Here is a 21,475-nt window from a genome sequence, read left to right on the forward strand (position 1 = left end):
ATCTTTAATTTCCAACTCAGCTAATAGACTTACTAATAACTCCTAACATCCTCCCTTAATCCATAGGGTGCTGCTGCTCTCAACCCTTAACAATCACATTCGTTTTTTTGAGTAATCATTCATGCAATCTAAGTAAAAAGTAGTTATTTTTGCTGACATAATATTATGTGATTGATTGCACATATAAAATTATTTTACACTAATAATGGATCAAAATTAAATTATAAAAAATATAATAAAAAAACTCATTGTTATACATTACATTTTTGGACATTTTGTGCATATTTCAAATGAATGCTCTTATTCAGTTTCATCAGTAATGGCTAATTAGTTCCAAATATTGCTAGCTCCATATATGGTCATATGGATGTGATTTCTAGTGAAATATTTCAGCTATTTGTATAGAAAAGTAGTAGTTTATGAAATGATGATCAGTTTCCCTTGATTAATTCATGACATTTGATTTTTATTATAGTAAATTTGACTAAACTCACACTTGAGTTTTATTATAAAAAAATTTATTAAATTAACCATTAACAAGTAATTAGGATGTTCCAACAAGTTATATAGGCTTAAATAGCAGACAACTAAACAATAAAACAATATAGGAGTTAGGTACCAAAATTATGCATAAAAAGCAAGGTTTTGAAAATCGGATTGGTTATCGAACTGCTCTAGTTACTGGTTCATTCATTCACTAGTCCAATCAGTTCAATCATGATCTAGCCAAAAAAACTGTTTTATAATAAATTTATATATCAAATTTGGGGGACCTTTCTGTTCCTGTTTATGAAAGCAACCATACACACATTTATAGGAGGGAGAATTAGAACATGATATGATAATGATGATGATGATTGATGATGAAGCAATTATTAAATCTCTCGATAGCTAGCTACGATATCCATGAGTATCCATATAGCAAACCTTACAATTCTTACAAAGCACAATATACAACAACAACTTTTTTATGAAACTCATGACTACTGCTACAAAATTTTTGCTATTATTATATCTCAAATTCTCAAATGAATTATATTTTGTGACATATTATCAAATTTCAACTCCCTCTAATTTTCAAATGAAGTGACTCATTCAACTAATATATATTACATGAGTGAAATATAGATAATCAGTGATCAATTCAATTTTGTTCAAAAGACAGTAACATTTCTTTAGATAAAACAAAAGTGTTACTACCAAGAAGTACATTATATAATCATCCATCAAGATCAAATTCACAAACATAAAGGTTAACCATGGCCACACTTGACAGATAACTTAAAACAATATAATATAATCATAGGTAAAGTATTATTTTGGTTCCCTCAAATCCTAATTTGGTCTCTAGCATTTCAAACGTGCTATTTCTGACCCAAAAAAAATTTAAACAGGTTTAATGTGATCCTATCATTAAATGTGACACTAATAGCAAACGGAATGAGTGATATGGACATTAATATCGTTACTAGTTAAGTCATATCTTCTTTCATGTGTTGGAAAAGCAAAATTAAAACCTTCTTGTAACACTTCTCCTTAATTTTCTTTTTGTACAAAACTTCAAATCCTAACAATCAATCATCAATGCTTCAAAATCAAAGGAAAATTTTTTATATTAGTGATTGTCGGTGGATTAACTTTACTTAAACACTGAAATCGAATACTATTGACTCTTCAATATGTGAATTATTTGTATTAAATTTAATGGTGGGACAATATTGAACCCAATTAAATTTTTTTCGGGATATAAATTGGACATTTGAAAGTTTTTAAGACTAAAAAATAGAATATTTGAAAAATTAGGGACCAAATTAGGACTCGACCCAAATGTTGGGATCAAAATAATTCTTTACCCTATAATCGTTTCAACACAAAGTTCAATTGCAGTTATTTTCAATAATTTCCAACAATCATAAGGTAGAACCCATATAGGTCAGTTATTTTCTACCAAGTTTCAAAATGTCATGATTTTTAATAAAGAGTAAGAAACTTTTCCAAAGATTAACAGGAATTATCAAGATTTCAGCACAATTTTTGCATACTTTTTTTCAACACAGCACAAAACAAAGCAACAAAACACAGTACAATACAATAGAACTAATCATTCAACAATTCAATCTGAGTAGCACTAACATAAATGACGCCAAACTATTACGCAGTGTGCCTGTTGCAACATTCACCAAGAATTCTGCCTTGGATTTTATTAAAGAGTCCAAATTGTTATGAAGTTAAGCATATTAGAAAAAAAAAACAACTTTGACGAGCCAATAACAAAATCATGAAATTTGAACAAAATCAAATATTCATACCAAAACTATAATAAGCAAAATAAATGCTCAATATTACTAAATATTCATACCAAAACCATAATCATGAAAATCAATGTCTAATCTTATTATTTATAAACAAATTCAAAATAGATGGACAATCACAAATTTAGCATCATTTTGAAGTAGAACAAGAGTGAGGGTAGATGAAATCAGTGGCAGCATGATGGAAAGACACGACAAAGGCAGAAGCTCTGGCGGTCCTCTTCGAGGTCAAACACGGTGGCAGTAGCGACTTCATCTTTCTTTTCCCTTTGTAGTGCATTCTCTCTCTTTCTCTCTCTCGTCACTTAACAAATACGACGACGGACGGCGGCAAGAGTGCAACGAAGCATACAAAGACCAGGACTGACGCCGAGCTCGAGGAATAAGCTGCAATTGTTGGATGAGGAAGAAGCGTGGATGACAAGACAAAGACGACCGCGACAGACGGCGGCACTCCTTGCAGTAGTGGTAGAGAAGCTAGGGTTTCTTTCAGTTTCCTTTTGGTTTGGGGGAGAAGCTTTGTTCAGTTCACTAAACCTTAAGGCTTGAACAGAAGGGTGAAGAGAGGCACGCATGATTCTTTAAATTTCAAAATGGAGTTGTTTTTATTAAACCGACCAGGTCCTAGTTCAATAGTCCGCATGTGGTTTTTGTAATTGCGATTTTTCAATTTAGACCGAACTACAGAGACATCCAGTTCTCGGTTAAACTAGTCCAGTCCGGCTTTTAAAACCATGATATAAAAAAGTGATGTTGTTAACCAATAAAATATCCATTAAATGAAGGATTTTTTTATTTAAATAAATAAAATAAATGTAATAATGACCAAAATAAATAATTAAAGTTAATTACCGATTTAAATTCCCCTACTTTATCTCGTTTACACTGTAAACGAGATAATGTAAACGAGATAGAAGAAGACAAATTTGATGTATACAAACATTTTCTATCCTTTTTTCTGTCTCGTTTTTCTCACGAAAACAAATGTACAACGGCCAATAATAGTGTATACATAGTAGTGCTTTTTTATCCCAATTGTCGTATGAAAAATGGCGACAACGGGGTGACATTTGAGTGCGAGAATCCGATATTGTTTCGAACTCAGCGTGTGAATACGTTGTCGGATTTGAAGAGTTTGATATTGAGAAAGCTCGGTGGTACAGCAGTGAGGGAGATCGAAAGGGTGAGGTACAGGTTGCTGGCACCCATGGGTAACGGAGTCTTCCGGTTTCGACTATTCCGACTTCAAGGGGACGGGCATGTGCGAATAATGTTTGATATCCATGGGAGGATCAGGCGGAACAGGTAATGGAGCTTTCCGCCAAGGTGGGAGATAGTGGTCGTGGTGGTTCTGTACATTCGACCTATGTACAGGACGACCGACCTCTCATACCACCACCCATTCATGTCGCCATTCCAGTGGATGAGGCAGATGAGGGCGAGGAGGAGTCAGACGAAGGATTACGTGGCGGATAGTGCTGATAGTGATTCTTCCGAAGGTGGCGATGAGGATGAGCTTGTGCCGGAGAGGCCTGCCCAGACTTAGACGCGCCATGTGCTACCTCCACCTCACCCAATGCCGGTGCTATCGGCGGTGCCAAGTCACTGTCACAGTCTAGATCTTGACGCCATGCGTGAGAGGACTCCGTTTTTTGACACGGGTGAAGAGGATACTGGTAGATCCCTCTATTTGGTAGAAACCAATGAGGAAATATCTGATAGATCCAAGACATCAACAGTAGAGGGCAACCGGCAATGTCTGTGACGCCCCGCTGTGCTACCGAACAAAGTGACTGGTACGTCTAGGCCAACACAGCCGAGTCCCAAAAAAACACCCTACACTCCCCAAAGTCCCGGAGAAGAGAAAGCCATCGCAGATGCACCAGGTTGTTGGACTTGTCAGTCATTAGATATCCTCCAATCAAAAACATAATATAGCACCTGGCGTATTGTCGGAGGGTCTCCGGATCGTTTGTCGGGGGGCATCTGACGGACACGATCCCGCAGCCACAAAAGCTTGAGCATGAAGGACTCCTTCCTCTGTGCAGCCTGCTGTGGTGCCACCGGAAGCCTGACACCCAACAGCTGCTCCACCAACGTCCACGTTTCCGTGTGATACCACCTACCGAAGTCACAGAGGCATCCCCCAACAGGGTTACCGTGTGCGCGTAGGCCTAAATGGTACGCCACGTCCTGCCGAGTGATAATGACCTAACCCCACGGGAGATGAAACGTGTATGTCTCCGGATGCCATCGCTCTACGAGGGCCAAAATCAGGGAATTGTCAAAAGTGAAGTCCCTGAGGGGCACCGTGTCGCCGAATCCGGCCTCAACCAGATATGGGACGATGGTGTCGGGTGGAAGAAGGGTATGGCTAACTCGCCAGGGTAGTAGAAGACGAGGCCTCTAAAAATTAAAAAATTCAACCTTATAAAGAAATAACCATAAAATTATTTCTTATTTATTTCTGACAATTTCCTCTAGTTTCGTAAATATGTCAATTTACTATTATATACCAAAAAATTACAGTTAAATAAATATTCCTTTATAACTTACATCTACTTCTACTTAAGAACATATATCTATGTTTCTAACTTACATATGTTTCTAGATTACATATTGCATGCTAACCAAACCCTAACTGAAACGTTATAAACGGTAAAAACCTAACACAAGAAAAACACAGTTCGAAACTAATAATTATTCATAACAACCTTCGACAAGGACATAGAGCTCTAAGTTCCTCCAAGAGACCTACTACTAAAGCTGCAAACTACATTCTGATTCTTTGTGACTACCCTAACCACGGCCACATACTTAGATTAAACAAACAAAACAAAACTAACCTCAAAGTCGGCCAACCCGGCGTAATGCGACGGCTTGTTCAGCCTGTTGATGTCTCCATCGTTCCTCGCCTGGCGCGCCATCATAGTATGAGTCTAAAATAGGGAGAGAAAGGGTTAAAATAGAGGAAAAAGTGGTTGACAAAGCCAAACTGATGTTATACCCACAAAGGAAAAAAAAAGAGACAAAAGTGCATATTCACGTGGGGGGCACATGCCCCACTTAAACCCCTTCCCCTTTCTTATTCTTTCGAGCCTTCCGTGATCCCTTCCTCTCTCTTTTATTTTCATTTCCTTCATACAAATCAAAACCAAACCCTCTCTTCTCCTTCATCTCCTCTTCCATTCCATCTTCTTTATTTCAAAATCTTCATCCAACCACACACACCAGATTTTATTTTACCCTTTTATTTTATCTCTATATTAATATATCATCTATATCCAAAGTAAACTTCTATTTTTCACAACCCCAAATCAAGAAGTTCATACCAATGAGTAAAGGGAGCATTCAATTAAATGGATCACGGAGAACATTTGGTCGCCGTGGTGAGAATCTACTTTTTAAACCGCCCGGATGGAATCATGTAGATCAAAACGGAGGCGGATTTAAAAGCAAAGCTTGGGATCATGGATCCTATCCTGACATTCGTCATCCCGGGAGCCTGAAAATTTGTTTGAAGCTGCTCAGAAGCTTTACATGCCTAGTTTGGGACCCCGGAGGCTATTGGCATTCCAAGCATTGGTGGAGATTTTTAAATGAATTTAAACATAAGCCGCCATAATAGGAAGCTCCTCCAATGTCCAACTTAAGGACTTTAACTGAAAGTGCTAGGTGGGAGACAACCCACCATGGTATAATCGTCCCTGTTTCCTTTTTATTTCGTTTTTGATTATTTTATATTGTTTATTTCTATTGAACCTAGATACTATTCATAACATTTGCATTTAGCACTGCATACTGCATAAATACATACCTGCATAAAAAAAAGTGGCGTGCGACGTGACCGTATCGATCATGCGATCGCGTCAGTTGCGATAAAACACCTCCCACGCGTCCGCGTCAATCACGCGGTCGCGTGACCTGGAAATCGGCATAAAAGATCCAACGCCCAGAAAGTTGGGCTGGAATCGTGCGGCCATTGTGCGTTTCGCACAAAAGACCCACGCGATCCCGTCCCTGACGCGATGGCGTCACATGCACATACACTAATCCCACGCGACAGCGTGAGAGACGCGATCGCCTCGCGCGGATTGCACACCACTCCAAAGGAGACAGAGAGTTGCGATAACACGACGCTGGAATCGTGCGTTTAGCACAATTTCAAGCGACGTGATCGCATGCCTCATGCGATCGCGTCACCCCCTCTTGTATCTGTTCTACGTGATCGCGCGACCCAAGCGATCGCGTCAGCCACATTTCACTCTAACCACGCGACCGCGTGCTCCACGCGATCGCGTGGATTCAAATTTATACCCCCTGTCACACGAACCCTATCAGTCGCGCCCCCCTCCCGAAACCCTCTCCCCCCTCTCTCCCTCTCCACCACCCAGCCACCACCACCGCCCACCACCGCACCCGTCGACGACCTAGACCCGACCGCCACGCCGACCCCCTTCCTCCTTCCCCCTCTTTCTTCTCCTCCTCTCTCCTCTTCTCCCTCCCCCGCCGCTGCCCCCTCCGCGATCGCCGCCCACCACGCCGCCACCAGCAGCGCCACCTCCAACCACCACCACCCTTAACCCCCGTCCTAAACCTTCCCCCCATTCCCCCTAACCTTACCGAAGCCCCTGCCCCCTAACTAGCCGCCACCGCTGCCGTGTCTTCCTCCTCCGCCGTGACAGCCGCCACCACTGCCACCCCCAGCCGCCTCTCTGCCCCAATCTCCTTCATTAGCCTACCAGGTTCCGCATCACGTTACCCTTCTATCCATTCGTAGTTACTTCATATTTTTCTGTTTTTGTTCATATTTAGGCTAATTAGATATGCATGTTGTAGTGGATTCTAGGTTGTTAGGTAGCCTAGGATGTGGTTAGTGGATTTAGGTCTGATAATTATGCTGTTCGTGTTTATTGCTTTATGATTTTTGCAATTCTGATGATTCTGTGTTGTTGCTTTTATTCATATGTTGTGCTTTCTTATTTCATGCTGCTTTTTACATTGCCTTTTTCTATGTTCATACTCCTTATATGTGCTTGCAGCTATGTTTAATTTTGATTCATATGAACTGTTTTGCTGCTGTTTATTTTCCGGAATAGTCCAATTTTAGCCGGAATGCTGCCCAAATTTTTGCAAAATGTTTCCATTCATGTCTTGCTTTTGGCATTTTCGACTGTATTTTCATTAGTTTCCCCAAACCAATTCATGAATACCCGGGCACGCATTCTTATTCTCTTTGATCTCCTGGCTCATAAATTGCATTTTTGATGTTTGATTCTAATTTTTGCTATTTCTATATCTATCTGAATCTTCATCAACCTGTTTTCCTTGTTTGGTTATGAGTTACCTGTAGCTTCTAATTATGAATTACATTTTGGATTGTGAATTCTTCCTTTCAAACCTTTAACTCCTATACAATCCTTAATACCCTTTTACTTAACTCATTTTCCTCATTCTAATTCTCCTTTGCCACTTTGTGTTTCTTTTTACTATTTGCCTATTTGTTTTCCTATTTTTATTATATCCTGGTTTTCTGTTTTTCAGGATGTCAGATTCCTAGAGAAAGGGAAAAGGAAAGGCTACCACTGGCAAACGTAAGAGAGGAGATTCTTCTATGTCTGTCATAGATCTTCTGCATGATGCCTTTTGGCGGAAAAACACTTTACCGTCCAGGAGAAGGATGACCAGCTGCTCTCTGCTACTGATCCCATAAAGTTTGCAAACCGATACTGTGAGCTGAAGTATCCGGTGTTTGCAACCTCCAGGAACCTATACCTGGAGAGAACTCTGAAGATCCCAGGAGAACTCCAGCAATATACCTCTGATCAGATCAAAGAAAGAGGCTGGTTCTTCCTGGAGAGAAACCTGGCTGAGGTCAATGCATCTTGGATAAGGAAATTTTACTGCAATTACCTCATCACTTCCCTGGATGCAGTAAACCTAAGAGAAAAGCAGATACTGGTCACTGAAGAGGCCATTGAGGACCTTCTGCAGCTCCCACCCAAGTTCGATCAGCCTGATGGGTACAAACAAACTGAGGAGGACATGCGTTTCATGAAGTTTGATTGGGATGCTGTCAAGGCCAGGATAGCCCTTGACCCGACTGTTCCGTGGGAAATGAGTCAGGACACCACCATGCCTAAGGGAATCAAGCGGGCTTACTTAAATGATGAGGATCGGCTATGGCATCAGATCTTGAGCAACTATGTTATGCCGAGTACCCATGAGACAGAGATACCAGCCGCTATGGTCACCCTCCTTTGGTGTGTGATGGAGGGTAAGGACCTGTACCTACCACGCTTTATCCGGTCCTACATGGCCAGGGTCCACGTCCGATGCACTCTTCCCTTTCCCTATTTGGTTACACAGCTGGGCCGTCGAGCTGACGTGCCTTGGGAGGATGCCGATGAGAGGCCACCTGCTGCTGTGTGCAGGAAGATTATTCCTCACAGTAGGAACTTTCTGGCTTTGGGCTACAGACCCCCACCCTTCCATGCTACTGACGAGATAGCTACACCTTCTGCTGGTCCTTCTTCCTCCACAGCTACCCCTGCTACCACTACTGCACATCCACCTGCCTTTGAGCCAGTTTATCACCTAGTGCACCGCTTGTTTCAGCAGCTAGACAGGATGGAGCGCCGCGACCGGTGCCGGTATGAGAGATCTGAGCGTCGCAGCCGGCGACGTTATGAGCACCTGAAGTTGTTGATTCGATCTGGCGGCGACATCCCCTCCGAGCCTGACACACCATCAGAGCCATCTGGGGAGGAGGAGGATGCGCACGAGGAGGAGACCCATCCTCAGAGAGAGGCTGCGTAGGCAGGCTCGGAGCAGACTGCACCCCAGCAGGAGGACCCACCTCAGATTCAAGCTGCAGATCCCGAGATCCCTATACAGTCAGCACCTCTTCTGCAGCAGCCGGACCCTCAGACCACCACCACAGAGACTCCAGCTACCCATCCTTCCGGAGCTGACACTCCTTCACACCCAGCCTGAGTGAACATCGAGGACGATGCTTTATTTTAAGTGTGGAGAGGTCGCCATCTCTGGCATACTATTTTGGTGAACCACTACAGACCCTTCTTTTTTTATTTTGGCTATTTTTCTGTATTTTTCTCTTTATTTTTATTTTTATTTTCTGAGTACTTATACATTGCTACTTTCATGTAGTTTTACTCTATTTCTGCATTTTGCACTTTAATTCATATTTTAGCCATTTAGTTTAGTTTGTAGTTTTAACTTATTAGCTATAGAGTATGTGGATTAATTAGTATAGTTTACCCTTTTGGCATATAATAGTTTAATTTGATCAAAATAAAAGGAGTAGACTAGAAAATTTAAACAAGATCAAAACAATCCACACACTTTGTATATAGAGTATTACATCATGTAGTTAAGTTAACAACATTTCATCAAGGACGAACACTAAAACTTTAGCCATCCAATATATCTTACATTGAGAATAATGGGAATTTTTAACTAAACCTCCATGACATACATAATTGATATATGATTTTTGAGCTAGAGAACACACAGCCTGTGAGTTTTGAGCTTAATTGTATGGTTACATTCAAACCATAATTTTTATTCCTGTGTGTTCCATCCTTCTTTTTTATTCTGGTGTTCTTTGCTTTGTTTTAATCTATATGTCCGAATATAGAATATAGGTACATACCAAAAGAGTAATTGAGGCCTTGTTTGATTTTAACTCACTTATCCCAAATAAAGCCTACCTTTTACATCACCCTTCTCAGCCCCCTTGAGCTTTAACCCCCTTGTCTTATAACCACATTACTAGCCTTAAGCAGAAAAACAAATTAAAAAAAAATCCCAAGTTGAATCCTTGGTTAGCTTAAGATAGAAATTGTGTAATTGTTTAAGTGTGGGAAAAACTTTATGGGAACATGGATGATAGAAACAAAGGTAGAAGAGTTGAAAAGAATAAAGATGTTTTGGGAAGCATGCTCATGTAAAATTAAAATAATTAATTACCATGTGCATTTAAAAAAAATGCAAATTAAAGCAAGTGCACATGGAGCAAAAAAATAAAAATAAAATATGAGCATGTAATATCAAAAGTGGGAAAAATATGGGAAAACAGGTAAAGAAGCTTTACTTTAGAAATTATGTATGTTAGATGAAATCTTAGACTAATTAAGGATTCACTTATTAGCCCACTTAGCCTTATACATATACCCTTACCTTTACCTTGGCCCCATTACAACCTTAATTAAAGACCTCATGATTTTTGGTATGTCTATAGTTTATAATTGTTGATTGGTTAGATGAAGAACAAAATTATAGAAAGTAAGGATAAAAAGAAGAATAGAGTGATTAACCCAATAAACATTGAGTGACCAGAGAGTAAACACAAAATCCAGTAAGGGTTCAATAGCTCATCAACATATATCTGTGCTTAAATTACTAATTGTCTTGCAAGTTTGTAAAATATTTTTCTTTCCCATCTTAATTGTAAAAGTGCTTTATTATTATCTAAGGGTCGGCTATGTATATACGACTCCTTGAGAATGTGAAGTAATTTAACTACATGTAAGCTTTATATATGAGTGAATAAATTAGAATTGCATGATGCATTTAGTTAGTTGCATTTAGATTAGAATTGCATTGCATGGCATTCAACCACTTCAACCTTACTTTTTACCTTGGATATAGCATGAGGACATGCTATTGTTTAAGTGTGGGGATGTTGATAAACCCATATTTTACGATATATTTTGTGCTTAATCTGAGTGATTTATTCAATCCTTCACCCACTTATTCATATTAATTGCATGGTTTTACTTTCCCTTCCCTATTATGTGATGTCTGTGAAAAACATGTTTCCTATGCTTTAGAATTAATTATTTTAATTACCTTTATTTCCATTCGATGTCGTGATTACTGTGTTGAGTAGTTTCAGATCTTCTAAGGCAAGAATGACTTGAAGGATGGAAAAGGGAACATACAAAAATGGAAGGAAAGCGTAAAACGGAGTTTTGGAGAAACTAGCATCCACGCGATCGCATGAACGAAGTGACCGCGTGCCAAGAGCGAAGAAGCAGCGACGCGGCCGCATAACTGACGCGACCGCGCGCCTAAAGAAGAACACCTATGACGCGGCCGCATGACTGACGCGACCGCGCGACAAAGAAAACTCCAATCGACGCGACCGCGTGATCCACGCGGACGCGTGACAGAGGCCACGCACCAGAAATTGCAGAAAACGCTCATAGCGGATTCTGAAGCCCTTTTTGGCCCAAATCCAAGTCCAGAAAGCATAGACCAGAGGTTATGAAGTGGGGGAATACATCCATTCAGAGAATCTCCAAATTTTTAGTCACTTTCCATGATTTAGGTTTTAGATGTAGTTTTTAGAGAGAGGCTCTCTCCTCTCTCTTAGGATTAGAATTAGGATTCCTCTTAAAGGACTTAGGAATATTTTCATCTTCTTCAATTACAGGTTCAATGTTCTTTTATTTATTTTCCACTTTTATTTATCACTTTAGTTGATTATCTGATGTTGCCAATTTGGCTTATGGATTTCTATGTTCAATCTAACTTCCTATTTGATATAATTTGAGATATTTCAGACTTATGATTATTTTCTCTAATTTATGTTATTGATGCTTGTGCTCTATCCAAATTATTTTCATTCAAGTAGATTTTATTCCCTTTTGGTCTTGGTTAAGGAATCAGTAACTCAGGAGTTATCTTAGCTCAACATAATTGATAACTGTTATCTTTGCTAATTGAACTGACTTCAATAATCCCAACCTTTTCTTAGGAAATAAATAGGATTCAAAGGTCAAACTAATTAGTCCCTTGACTTTCCTTTGCTTTAGCAAAGGTTAACTAAGTGGAATTAAGATTCAACTTTCATTATTATTGATAAGAATAACTAAGTCTGGACTTCCAATTTCTCATACCTTGCCAAAAGTTTGCTTTACAGTATTTATTTATTTTAATTGTCATTTAAATTACTTGTCATACTTCTTCCTTAATTCCAAAACCCCCAATTTTACCTTTTTCATAGTCAATAATAAGAACATACCTCCCTGCAATTCCTTGAGAAGACGACCCGAGGTTTAAATACTCAGTTATCAATTTATTTAGGGGTTTGTTACTTGTGACAACCAAAACGTTTGTACGAAGGAATTTTTGTTGGTTCAGAATCTATACTTACAACGCAACTTTATAAAATTCTTTACTAGCAAAAATCTTAACGTCAGAGGAACTCAGACTTTTCTCTTGATCAAGATGTATTACGTTGTGGTCAACGCTTATGTGTGCCAGATAACCCCGACTTGAAGAAAGCTATTTTGGAGGAGGCTCACAATTCTAAGTATACCGTTCATCCAGACTCCAATAAGATGTATCAAGATTTGAAACAATTGTTTTGGTGGGAAGAAATGAAGAAAGACATAGAAATTTTTGTTTCTCATTGCTTAACTTGCCAACAAGTTAAATTGAACATCAAAGACCTGCTGGGTTATTACAACAGATTGAGATACCTGAATGGAAGTGGGAAAGGATTACGATGGATTTTGTAACAGGTTTACCTCGTAGTTTTAAAGATTTTGATTCAATTTGGGTAATTGTGGATAGAATGACGAAGTCAGCTCACTTTCTTCCGGTGAAAACAACTTTCAGTGCAGCTCGGTATGCTCAACTTTATGTTGATGAGATAGTTAAGCTACATGGAATTCCAGTGTCCATTATTTCAGATCGCGGGCCCCAGTTTACCTCTCATTTTTGGAAATCTTTTCAAAAATCATTAGGAACTCGTCTAGATCTTAGCACAGCTTTTCACCCTCAAACTGATGGGCAATCAGAGAGGACGATCCAGATATTGGAAGACATGTTAAGGTGTTGTGTTCTAGATTTTGGTGGAAATTGGGACAGCTATCTACCTTTGATCGAGTTCTCTTATAATAATAGTTATCAAGCCAGCATTCAAATGGCACCATTTGAGGCTTTTTATGGGAGAAGAAGCAGGTCACCTATTGGGTGGTTTGACGTTGGTGAGGTTAAGCTTTTGGGGCCAAATTTGGTACAAGATGCGGTTGAGAAGGTTCGCATAATAAGAGAACGTTTATTAGCAGCTCAGAGTAGGTAGAAGGCTTATGTTGATAACAGAAGGTGTAACTTAGAGTTTTCAGTGGGTGATCAGGTATTTCTGAGAATGTCGCCTATGAAAGGAGTGATGAGGTTTGGGAAAAGAGGCAAGCTTAGTCCTCGATACATTGGTTCATTTGAGATACTGGATAGAATAGGTGCAGTTGCTTATTGCTTGGCACTACCATTAGAGTTGTCTATGATTCATCCAGTTTTTCACGTATCAATGTTGCACAAATACCTTCCAGACCCATCTCATGTGCTTGAACCACAAGCCATGGAGCTAAAGGAGGATTTATCATTTGAAGAGGAACCAGTGGCGATAGTTGATCGCCAAGTAAAGAAACTACGCTCAAAAGATAGCATCTGTGAAAGTTGTTTGAAAGAATCATTCGATAGAAGAAGCAACTTGGGAAGTGGAGGATGCCATGCGCGACAAATATCCGTATTTATTTGAGTCTGAAGGTAATAATCACATCTATCGTAGTATATGAGTTCAAAATTCGGGGACCGAATTTCTTAAGGAGGAGGGAATGTTATACCCACAAAGGAAAAAAAAAAGAAACAGAAGTGCATAGTCACGTGGGGGGCACATGCCCCACTTAAACCCCTTCCCCCTTCTTATTCTCTCGAGCCTTCCGTGATCCCTCCCTCTCTCTTTTATTTTCATTTCCTTCATACAAATCAAAACCAAACCCTCTCTTCTCCTTCATCTCCTCTTCCATTCCATCTTCTTTATTTCAAAATCTTCATCCAACCACACACACCAGATTTTATTTTACCCTTTTATTTTATCTCTATATTAATATATCATCTATATCCAAAGTAAATTTCTATTTTTCACAACCCCAAATCAAGAAGTTCATACCAATGAGTAAAGGGAGCATTCAACTTCTGAGTTTCTATTATTATTGAGGCTTTAAGATAACTCTTTGACTCAATAATTAGCCATATCTCCAATTTTTGTCATCTCTATATTTATGGGTATATATAAATCTGAATTAGGGTTGTTTTGGGTTAGAAAATTTGGGGCTTTTGTCAAGGTGAGTAAGATTATATTAATTGACAATATTAGTAGCTCACAAATATCATTATTGTCGTATTTCTAGAGTTGTAGAATTATTGGACATCATTTGGTAACTTGTTGACGCGCTCAGAGTTGCTTCCGGTTCTTTGGAATCAAGTTGTGAGTGGATATTATATCTATAATTGTTTTTAAATATATTATTATCAATATCTATGTTGAATAATTAATTTTGGAGTTTGAAAATATTTTATTATTGTGATTTCTGAATTTTTGAAAATGAATATTAATTTGTGAAACTTACAATTTTATAAAAATACACACGAGACGATATTTATATATTTTGTAAAGTATAAATATTTTCTTATTTGACCTTATTTAAATTTTAATTAAATTTTAGTATGCAATCCTATATATATTAATTTGCTATGGAATTTAGTAGTATGTTATAAGCACTAGAGATTTTTATAAGTGATTTGGTTTGGATTGGTTTGGGAGACTCTGACTAGAAAACCGTAGTTAACGGCAGTTATGACGTTAACCTAGATGCATATGGCTCAGACCTCAGCTAGCAGGGGCGTTGCTAGCCTAACGTGTAGGCCACACGTTGGATCTGTTATACCGTAAAGGCACACTAGAGGAAAGGGCTACCCTTAGAGGTGGAGCCGCCCTAGGTGTGTAATATTTGATTTGATTTGACTTCTGGAATGAGAACTCCCATTTCAGTTCATCCGCTTAACTAATTATCTATTGTTTGTATAATTAATTAATATGAATTTCTCATCTCTGAAAAGAAATATAATTTTCAAGGTAAACTCTGTATTGTCTCGTGTGAGTTATAGATGTAATGTTTGCTCACTGAGTTGCAAAACTCACCTTATTATATTCCCATATTTTTCAGATACAGGAGTCATTCCAGGTTCCATTCCACCAGCCTCTCAGTAGATCTTAGTCATTTTGGTGATCCCTTCTTCTTTCCAAGGGCTAAGTAATTATGTAATGGAACCTTTGCTTAAAATCTAGATTATGTCAATGCTCCATATGTCACAGGCAGGATCCTCGTGTGGGTTATGTTATTTTGAATCTTTAACTGTTTAGGTAGTGATTATGATTTGGCTATGTAAGACTTATGGTTTTAATTATATACTCTAGTTATCAACTTGATATATATATATATATATATATATATATATATATATATATATATATATATATATATATATATATATATATGAAGCGTATTTTGGATATATTTGGTTGTGGATATAATTTAGAGTACGTTGTTGTTGTTGTCTTTGGAAATGGAGGTTTATTATTAATACAGGGAGTTAATATTTATGTTGGTAAGGTCCTAGAAACAGAGGAAATTCTGTCCGTTTTTTCTGAAAATTTGATCGTTTGGCTTGCTGAGGGACTTGTCCCTTGAATGCCAGTCATGGCTTGGTTCGGGTCATGACAACTGGAGTCCGGAATAATGCTGTGAACGACTTCCTCTTATAAGCGCGGACAGGCCCTATCTCATTTACAAGCATGCATGTATCTCGTTTACACTATAAACGAGATAAGGTAGGAGAATTTAAATCGATAATTAATTTTATAATTATTTATTTTGATAATTATTATATTTATTTTATTTATTTAAATAAAAAATCCGAATAAAATATCCACTAACACACAATATGAGTTTAGTAGTCCTTGAGAAGAAAAATTGAATCAAGGTTGTTTCATATTTTTTTTTTACATTTTTGTTATTAAGTGTAGTAGAATAGGCTTATGTAGGTGATTTTTCATTTTCTCATTCCAATTTGGACAGAACACAGAAAGGAAAAAAACAAACAACTATATATCTTGATTCAGTCTTTGAGTATAATGAGACTTATATCTAATCTTTATTATAAAATATGGTGGAATTGTTATTATAATCGAATCAATTATAGTCACCAATACTAATGAATTACATACCTAATTTATCTAGTACTCTAAAATTTGCACCAAGCTCAAAATCACTAAGATTATACCTAGATCAAATATTAACATTCAGTTTCTAGGGGCTTGCTTAAATGGAAGCAATGGTCATACCAACTGCCAAGAGAAAACAATGAAATACTACTTTGCCACAACCAGAAAACTAACATTGTTTAAAGCTTTATTTGAATTTGATTAATGTTGGATAACCTTTTAAATTCCCTGGTCAATTCCCAATTCTACTACTACATTAAGAGTACAACAGAAGGAGGATAAAAACTATCCTGCTGAGACCAAATAACTCTCAAAAGAAATAAATAATAACTGTAGAAGGTAGAGACCAAATAATTTCTCCTATATTTCGGCAAGTTACCCTAATGTGTCAAAAATTGTTTTCTAATACTCAAACTTATAATCACAAGATCATGGACAAAATAAATTGGAGAACAAATATATTAGGAAGTTACAATTCAACTATCCAAGTATCCACATTGGCTATTTTCAAATGTAGGACATACTCCAAATTTCCAAAAATTTGATAGAGGCATGTTAGGACATACTCCAGTAATCCTGAATTCAGTAACGATGCAATTCAACACCCTTTTCCTCATTCATCATTCAACGGGTTCATCTACCTCAAAAACCTTCCTCAGTTTGTCTTCATCTGATTCAAAGACTTTCCTTGCCTGTTTCAGCTCTTCATTCATGGACAACAATTCTGTACATCGATTAAGTTTTGGCAAATCCTGTAGCAGTATAAGAAATTGGGATTAATCCTGAACAAAAATGTTCAATCATGAATTCGATCAATGTTTATGGATACTTGAAACTTGCAAAGTTGCAACAAATTCTGAAGTATTAGCCTCTTGACAGTACAGCTCTTTATATCATGCCTCAAAGCAATTGAAGACAAAATGGTGTTAAAGGCAAATCATAAGTGCATTTTCTTGGTAGTAAAAGCCGTGGATTTGGTATTGGGACCGTTACATGATTTGACATGTTTAACTAGATTGTTATCTAACTACTCTCAATTATCAACTTCAGATTAAGACAACTCCATGTGAAATTCTTTTATGAACAAAGAAGTACCTTGCGAATCAAATAAAGGAAATCCTCAACAGAAAGCTTCCCTCTCTGTGATCCAATATCTTGAGCTTTATGTACCTTCCGAAGGAAAAAATTTCAAAGCACAAAAATAAAAGCTTCAAATTAATCCACAACACTGTAATTCAGTTGAACAAGAACAATGAAAAAGTTAGGTTTAAAAAATAAATAAATTAGGTTACCAATTCCGTGACATATTCCACAACAATATCCTCCATAAGTGCCACACTTTCAGGAAGAGGCTAATTGTGCGAAGCATAAAAGAGATCAAAGTTTAGTATACATTAACATTCACATCCCAAAAAGTAATTAAGATGTAACACAAGGTTAGGGCACTTACATTTGGATCATCTCCAAAGCCGTACATCATGTGCTGCACTGTTTTAGCAAGCATAAGGAAAATTATTAGTGACAGTTACATGCATAAAAGAAACGTTTTTCTTTTTCATCTTAAAAAGAAAAAGGGAAACAGAAAATTGCAACGAAAAAAAAAAAACAGGAGGTTGGATAGGAGTGGTTACTAACGTTCTTTTTGGAAGACTCCTCTTTTGCGCTTTGAAGAAGTTTCGGAAGGTTGAAAAGAAGCACTTCTTGGTTTCGACGAGCTTCCACCACCGGAACTGCTCATTCTTCCGCACAAGAAGAAGAAGGAATGAACGACGATGAGTTCGGATTTCTTCTTCAGATTCTCGTTTGGTGTGGATAGTTTTGGAGTAACTTCGCTGAAGATCCTGCACTCTTGAGAATTCAGATTCTTCCTTTCCAATTCACAAGCTGTTTTCTATGATAATCGGTAACAAATTCAGGTCGGATAATTTTTAGCAACAAGAAAACTTAACTAATTGATTATTCAGCAAGACAGCAACAAATGATGATAATCATTAACAAATTCATCTCACTGATGATTTTCAGCAATAAAAAAACTAGCTAATATTTTCAGCGACAAATTATTCAAGGTTCGGTGATGATAACCAGTAACAAATCATGTCAGTGATGATTTTCAACCCAAAAAAAAAAACTAGTTCCGTGATATTTTCAGCAACAAATTCAACTGTCATCAACAAAACTGAAAAAGATAGATCATAGGAATGTGTTGGAACTCACCAATCGGGGACCAGCTTGTGGTTGCGCGAAAGAAGCTGACGGCGGCGGGGAGGAAGCTGACGGCGAGACTCGAAGCAAGAAGACCAGCCCGGAGACCTGCTGGTTCTGCCGCCGCCGACGATGAGCGCAAGGAAAGCGCGCGACTGAGTGTGAGACGATGATGAGACAGAGAGCGATGATGACGACCAGTCCCGGGACCTGCTGGTTCTGCCGCCGGCGACGACGAGCCCAGGGAAGGCGAGCGAGCGCGACTGAGTGCGAGACTGGAGACAGTGAGAGAGAGCGGAGACGAGAGTGGGAGAGAGCTTGAGTGCGAGAGCCAGTGAGCCACAGTGAGTGAGTGAGAAAGCTCTAGCTTCAGTGAGCGAGTGACGAGAGGAAGGAGACGTTCAGGGATGAAGAGAAACGACGTCGTATGCTCGTATCGAGTGGCGTGGAAACTGGAAAGGGGAAATCTTGGTGGGATTATGGGTATCCATGGAGAGAAGGGTGCGATTGCGTTGATGATGATAATGATCTGAGTTGGGCTTTTCTTTCTAGTCAAGTTCTATGACCAAAATTATAAAGCAAACATTCTCTTCACATTTTTAGATTTTTACATATCACATGCCAGGCCTTAGTCCAATGTTATTATTATGTGTGAGTGGGTCTGTGTGTGTTTGTATGACAAAAATAAAAACTTAAGGCTTAGCTAGATGAAAAAGTGGATAAAATCCTTAAACATTATAGATATAAATGTGGTGCAGATTAATTTATCATGTTTAGAATTGAAGAGTGTTTATTTCATTTAATAAAAAAAATTACAGATCCTCCAATATAAAGAAAACAAAAGCTTTTACATATCCTCATTCACCACATTTTGAAGGCAAAAGAAAAAGAATAATTGGTTCAAAAGACTTTTAAAAACGAAAGAACAACAATAAGGAACTACACAATTACAATCTTTCAAAAAAAAAAAAAAAGAATGGACCCTTCTTTTCAACATATGAGAAAAGAGAAAAAAAAATGCTTGCTCTACTTCTAGATGCATCTTATAGAGCAAAGCTTATCTAGTCAAGCATGAAACACCCACACGTGATTTTCCATTTGTATGCCTGTTTGACAAATCAAAATCCTCATGTCTTAATCTATCTCCCTTTTTCTTCCACTACGAACTCTCTTCAATTTTTCTTGGGCAAGTGAAAGGAAGAAAAGGCCATCAAATCTGTGAGTTCCTTTTTACTTTTTTCAAATTTCAACAACTTTTGTAATTTGAATACTGATTGTTGCTACATAAGCTCTTTTATTGATTTCACCAAACATATGTGGCTATCTGCAGAGATTACAAAGAATGGGGCATGATAACTATGATGTAGGAGAGAACCCCTATGATGATCCTTTTTTGAAGGGATGTTGCTGCTGCCATTGTTTTTGGGGCATCTCTTCCATTTTCAGTTGCATTCAGAGATGGTTCCATTTGATTTGTGACCCTTTCTTCAAGTGTTTTGGCAACAATAATAATATTCAATCTGAATACCATCACATCCAACGCTGAGTTCTTGTTATGCATACAAGTTGTGTCACTTAAATAGTGTTTATTATTCTCTTTTAAGAAATTACATCAAAATTCAGTGATAATAAAGTAGGTAACAAATGTTGAAAAAACATTTATCTGTGTACAAAGATATAATAGAACATTTAAGCAAGGGCTAGCATAAGCTTTTGGGTTTTTTAAGCGTTATGCAGCAGGTTGTATGTTTTTTTTTCTTCTATTTTTGTTTGGTGACTCGGTAGGTTGTATGTTTGTGCTTAATATTATAAAGGGTAAAGTACTATAAATTAGTACTAATATTTGGACGTAATTCTGTTTTAATCCAAAAAAATTTTATTTAGCATCAATTTAGTCTCATAGTAAGGTCAAACTTAAATAATTAATGAAATGTCCTACATAACAACAGTACAAGAACAAAATTGATAATTTGGAGAACAAATTCAAACTTCAGAGATACAAAATCAACCGTTAATATATTAATATATTTATTTATTATTTTTCTTATAATATAAATAAAATATTTTCTATAGAACTAAAGAGAATGATAAATAAACGTATTGATGCATCAACGGTTGATTTTGTACCTCTGGAGCTTGTACTTGTTCTCCAGATTATCGATTTTGTTTCTGTTGTTATGTAGGATATTCTGTTAATTATTTAACTTTGACCTCACTGTAGGACTAAATTGATATTAAATGAAACTTTTTTAGATTCAAATAGGACACTTTAAACCTTAAGAATTAAAACAGAATTACGCCCAAATATAGGAGACCAATTTAGTATCTTATCCTATTATAAATATATGAGAATTTACGCATATTTTTTATATAATATTTTAATTCCAATACATTAATGGTGTTTTATATTTTATACAATGATTTAATTATATTTATTTTTTTAAATAATTATTTATACAATCAAAATAAAAAATAATTATTTTATTGATATAATATTATGTAATTAAATATTCGTATAAATTATTTTATATTAAAAATATATCAAAATTAAATTATAAAAAATATAATAAAAAACCATTGTTGTAGATTACATTTTTGGACATTCTGTTCATATTTCAAATGAATGTTTTTATTCAGTTTCATCGGGAGTGGCTAATTAGTTCCAAATATTGCTAGCTACAAATATGGTCATATGAATGTGATTTTTAGTGGAATATTTCTGTTAGGTTAATACTTAAATTTGTCTTTCGAAAGATTATTATTCTTTAAATTAGTTTTAGAAAGATTAAATTAATTATATTAGTCTTTCAAAAAAAGAATGTAAGTTAAAATGATCTTTTATTAATTAGATGATAATACATCA

General features: G+C 37.1%; 1 protein-coding gene and 1 long non-coding RNA gene across 4 annotated transcripts; one reads left to right on the forward strand and one right to left on the reverse strand.

Annotated features, from left to right (window-relative positions):
- Positions 1-16,750: 16,750 nt before the first annotated feature.
- Positions 16,751-19,225, reverse strand: LOC112797230 (transcription initiation factor TFIID subunit 13). 3 transcript variants are annotated; one of them, XM_025840050.3, is made up of 6 exons: positions 18,625-19,225; positions 18,046-18,301; positions 17,861-17,898; positions 17,703-17,762; positions 17,506-17,580; positions 16,751-17,162 (listed from the first exon to the last, which is right to left on the reverse strand). In XM_025840050.3, exons 2-6 carry the CDS (start codon positions 18,146-18,148, stop codon positions 17,031-17,033), a joined length of 408 nt encoding a protein of 135 aa, XP_025695835.1. In that variant the 5' UTR covers positions 18,149-18,301; positions 18,625-19,225; the 3' UTR covers positions 16,751-17,030. The 3 variants fall into 3 exon arrangements, with proteins under 3 accessions (XP_025695835.1, XP_025695836.1, XP_025695834.1); XM_025840051.3 differs by having other exon boundaries at positions 18,046-18,251; positions 18,625-19,196; XM_025840049.3 differs by having other exon boundaries at positions 18,046-18,294; positions 18,625-19,171.
- Positions 19,226-19,558: 333 nt separating this feature from the next.
- Positions 19,559-20,465, forward strand: LOC112797231 (uncharacterized). Its single transcript, XR_003199690.3, has 2 exons — positions 19,559-19,830; positions 19,943-20,465. It is a non-coding gene; the product is annotated as an uncharacterized lncRNA (long non-coding RNA).
- Positions 20,466-21,475: the final 1,010 nt, after the last annotated feature.

Source organism: Arachis hypogaea, chromosome 4, assembly GCF_003086295.3.
Source record: "Arachis hypogaea cultivar Tifrunner chromosome 4, arahy.Tifrunner.gnm2.J5K5, whole genome shotgun sequence".
In the NCBI taxonomy this organism is placed as follows: Eukaryota; Viridiplantae; Streptophyta; class Magnoliopsida; order Fabales; family Fabaceae; genus Arachis; species Arachis hypogaea.

Excerpts from the sequence above, each read along its gene's own strand:
- LOC112797230 (XM_025840050.3), bottom strand. The coding sequence starts at position 18,148 with ATGAGCAGTTCCGGTGGTGGAAGCTCGTCGAAACCAAGAAGTGCTTCT. Across the intron at positions 17,763-17,860 it reads GCTTTGGAGATGATCCAAAT|CCTCTTCCTGAAAGTGTGGC; the intron begins GTAAGTGCCCTA and ends TCGCACAATTAG. Across the intron at positions 17,163-17,505 it reads TCCTTTATTTGATTCGCAAG|GATTTGCCAAAACTTAATCG; the intron begins GTACTTCTTTGT and ends ATACTGCTACAG.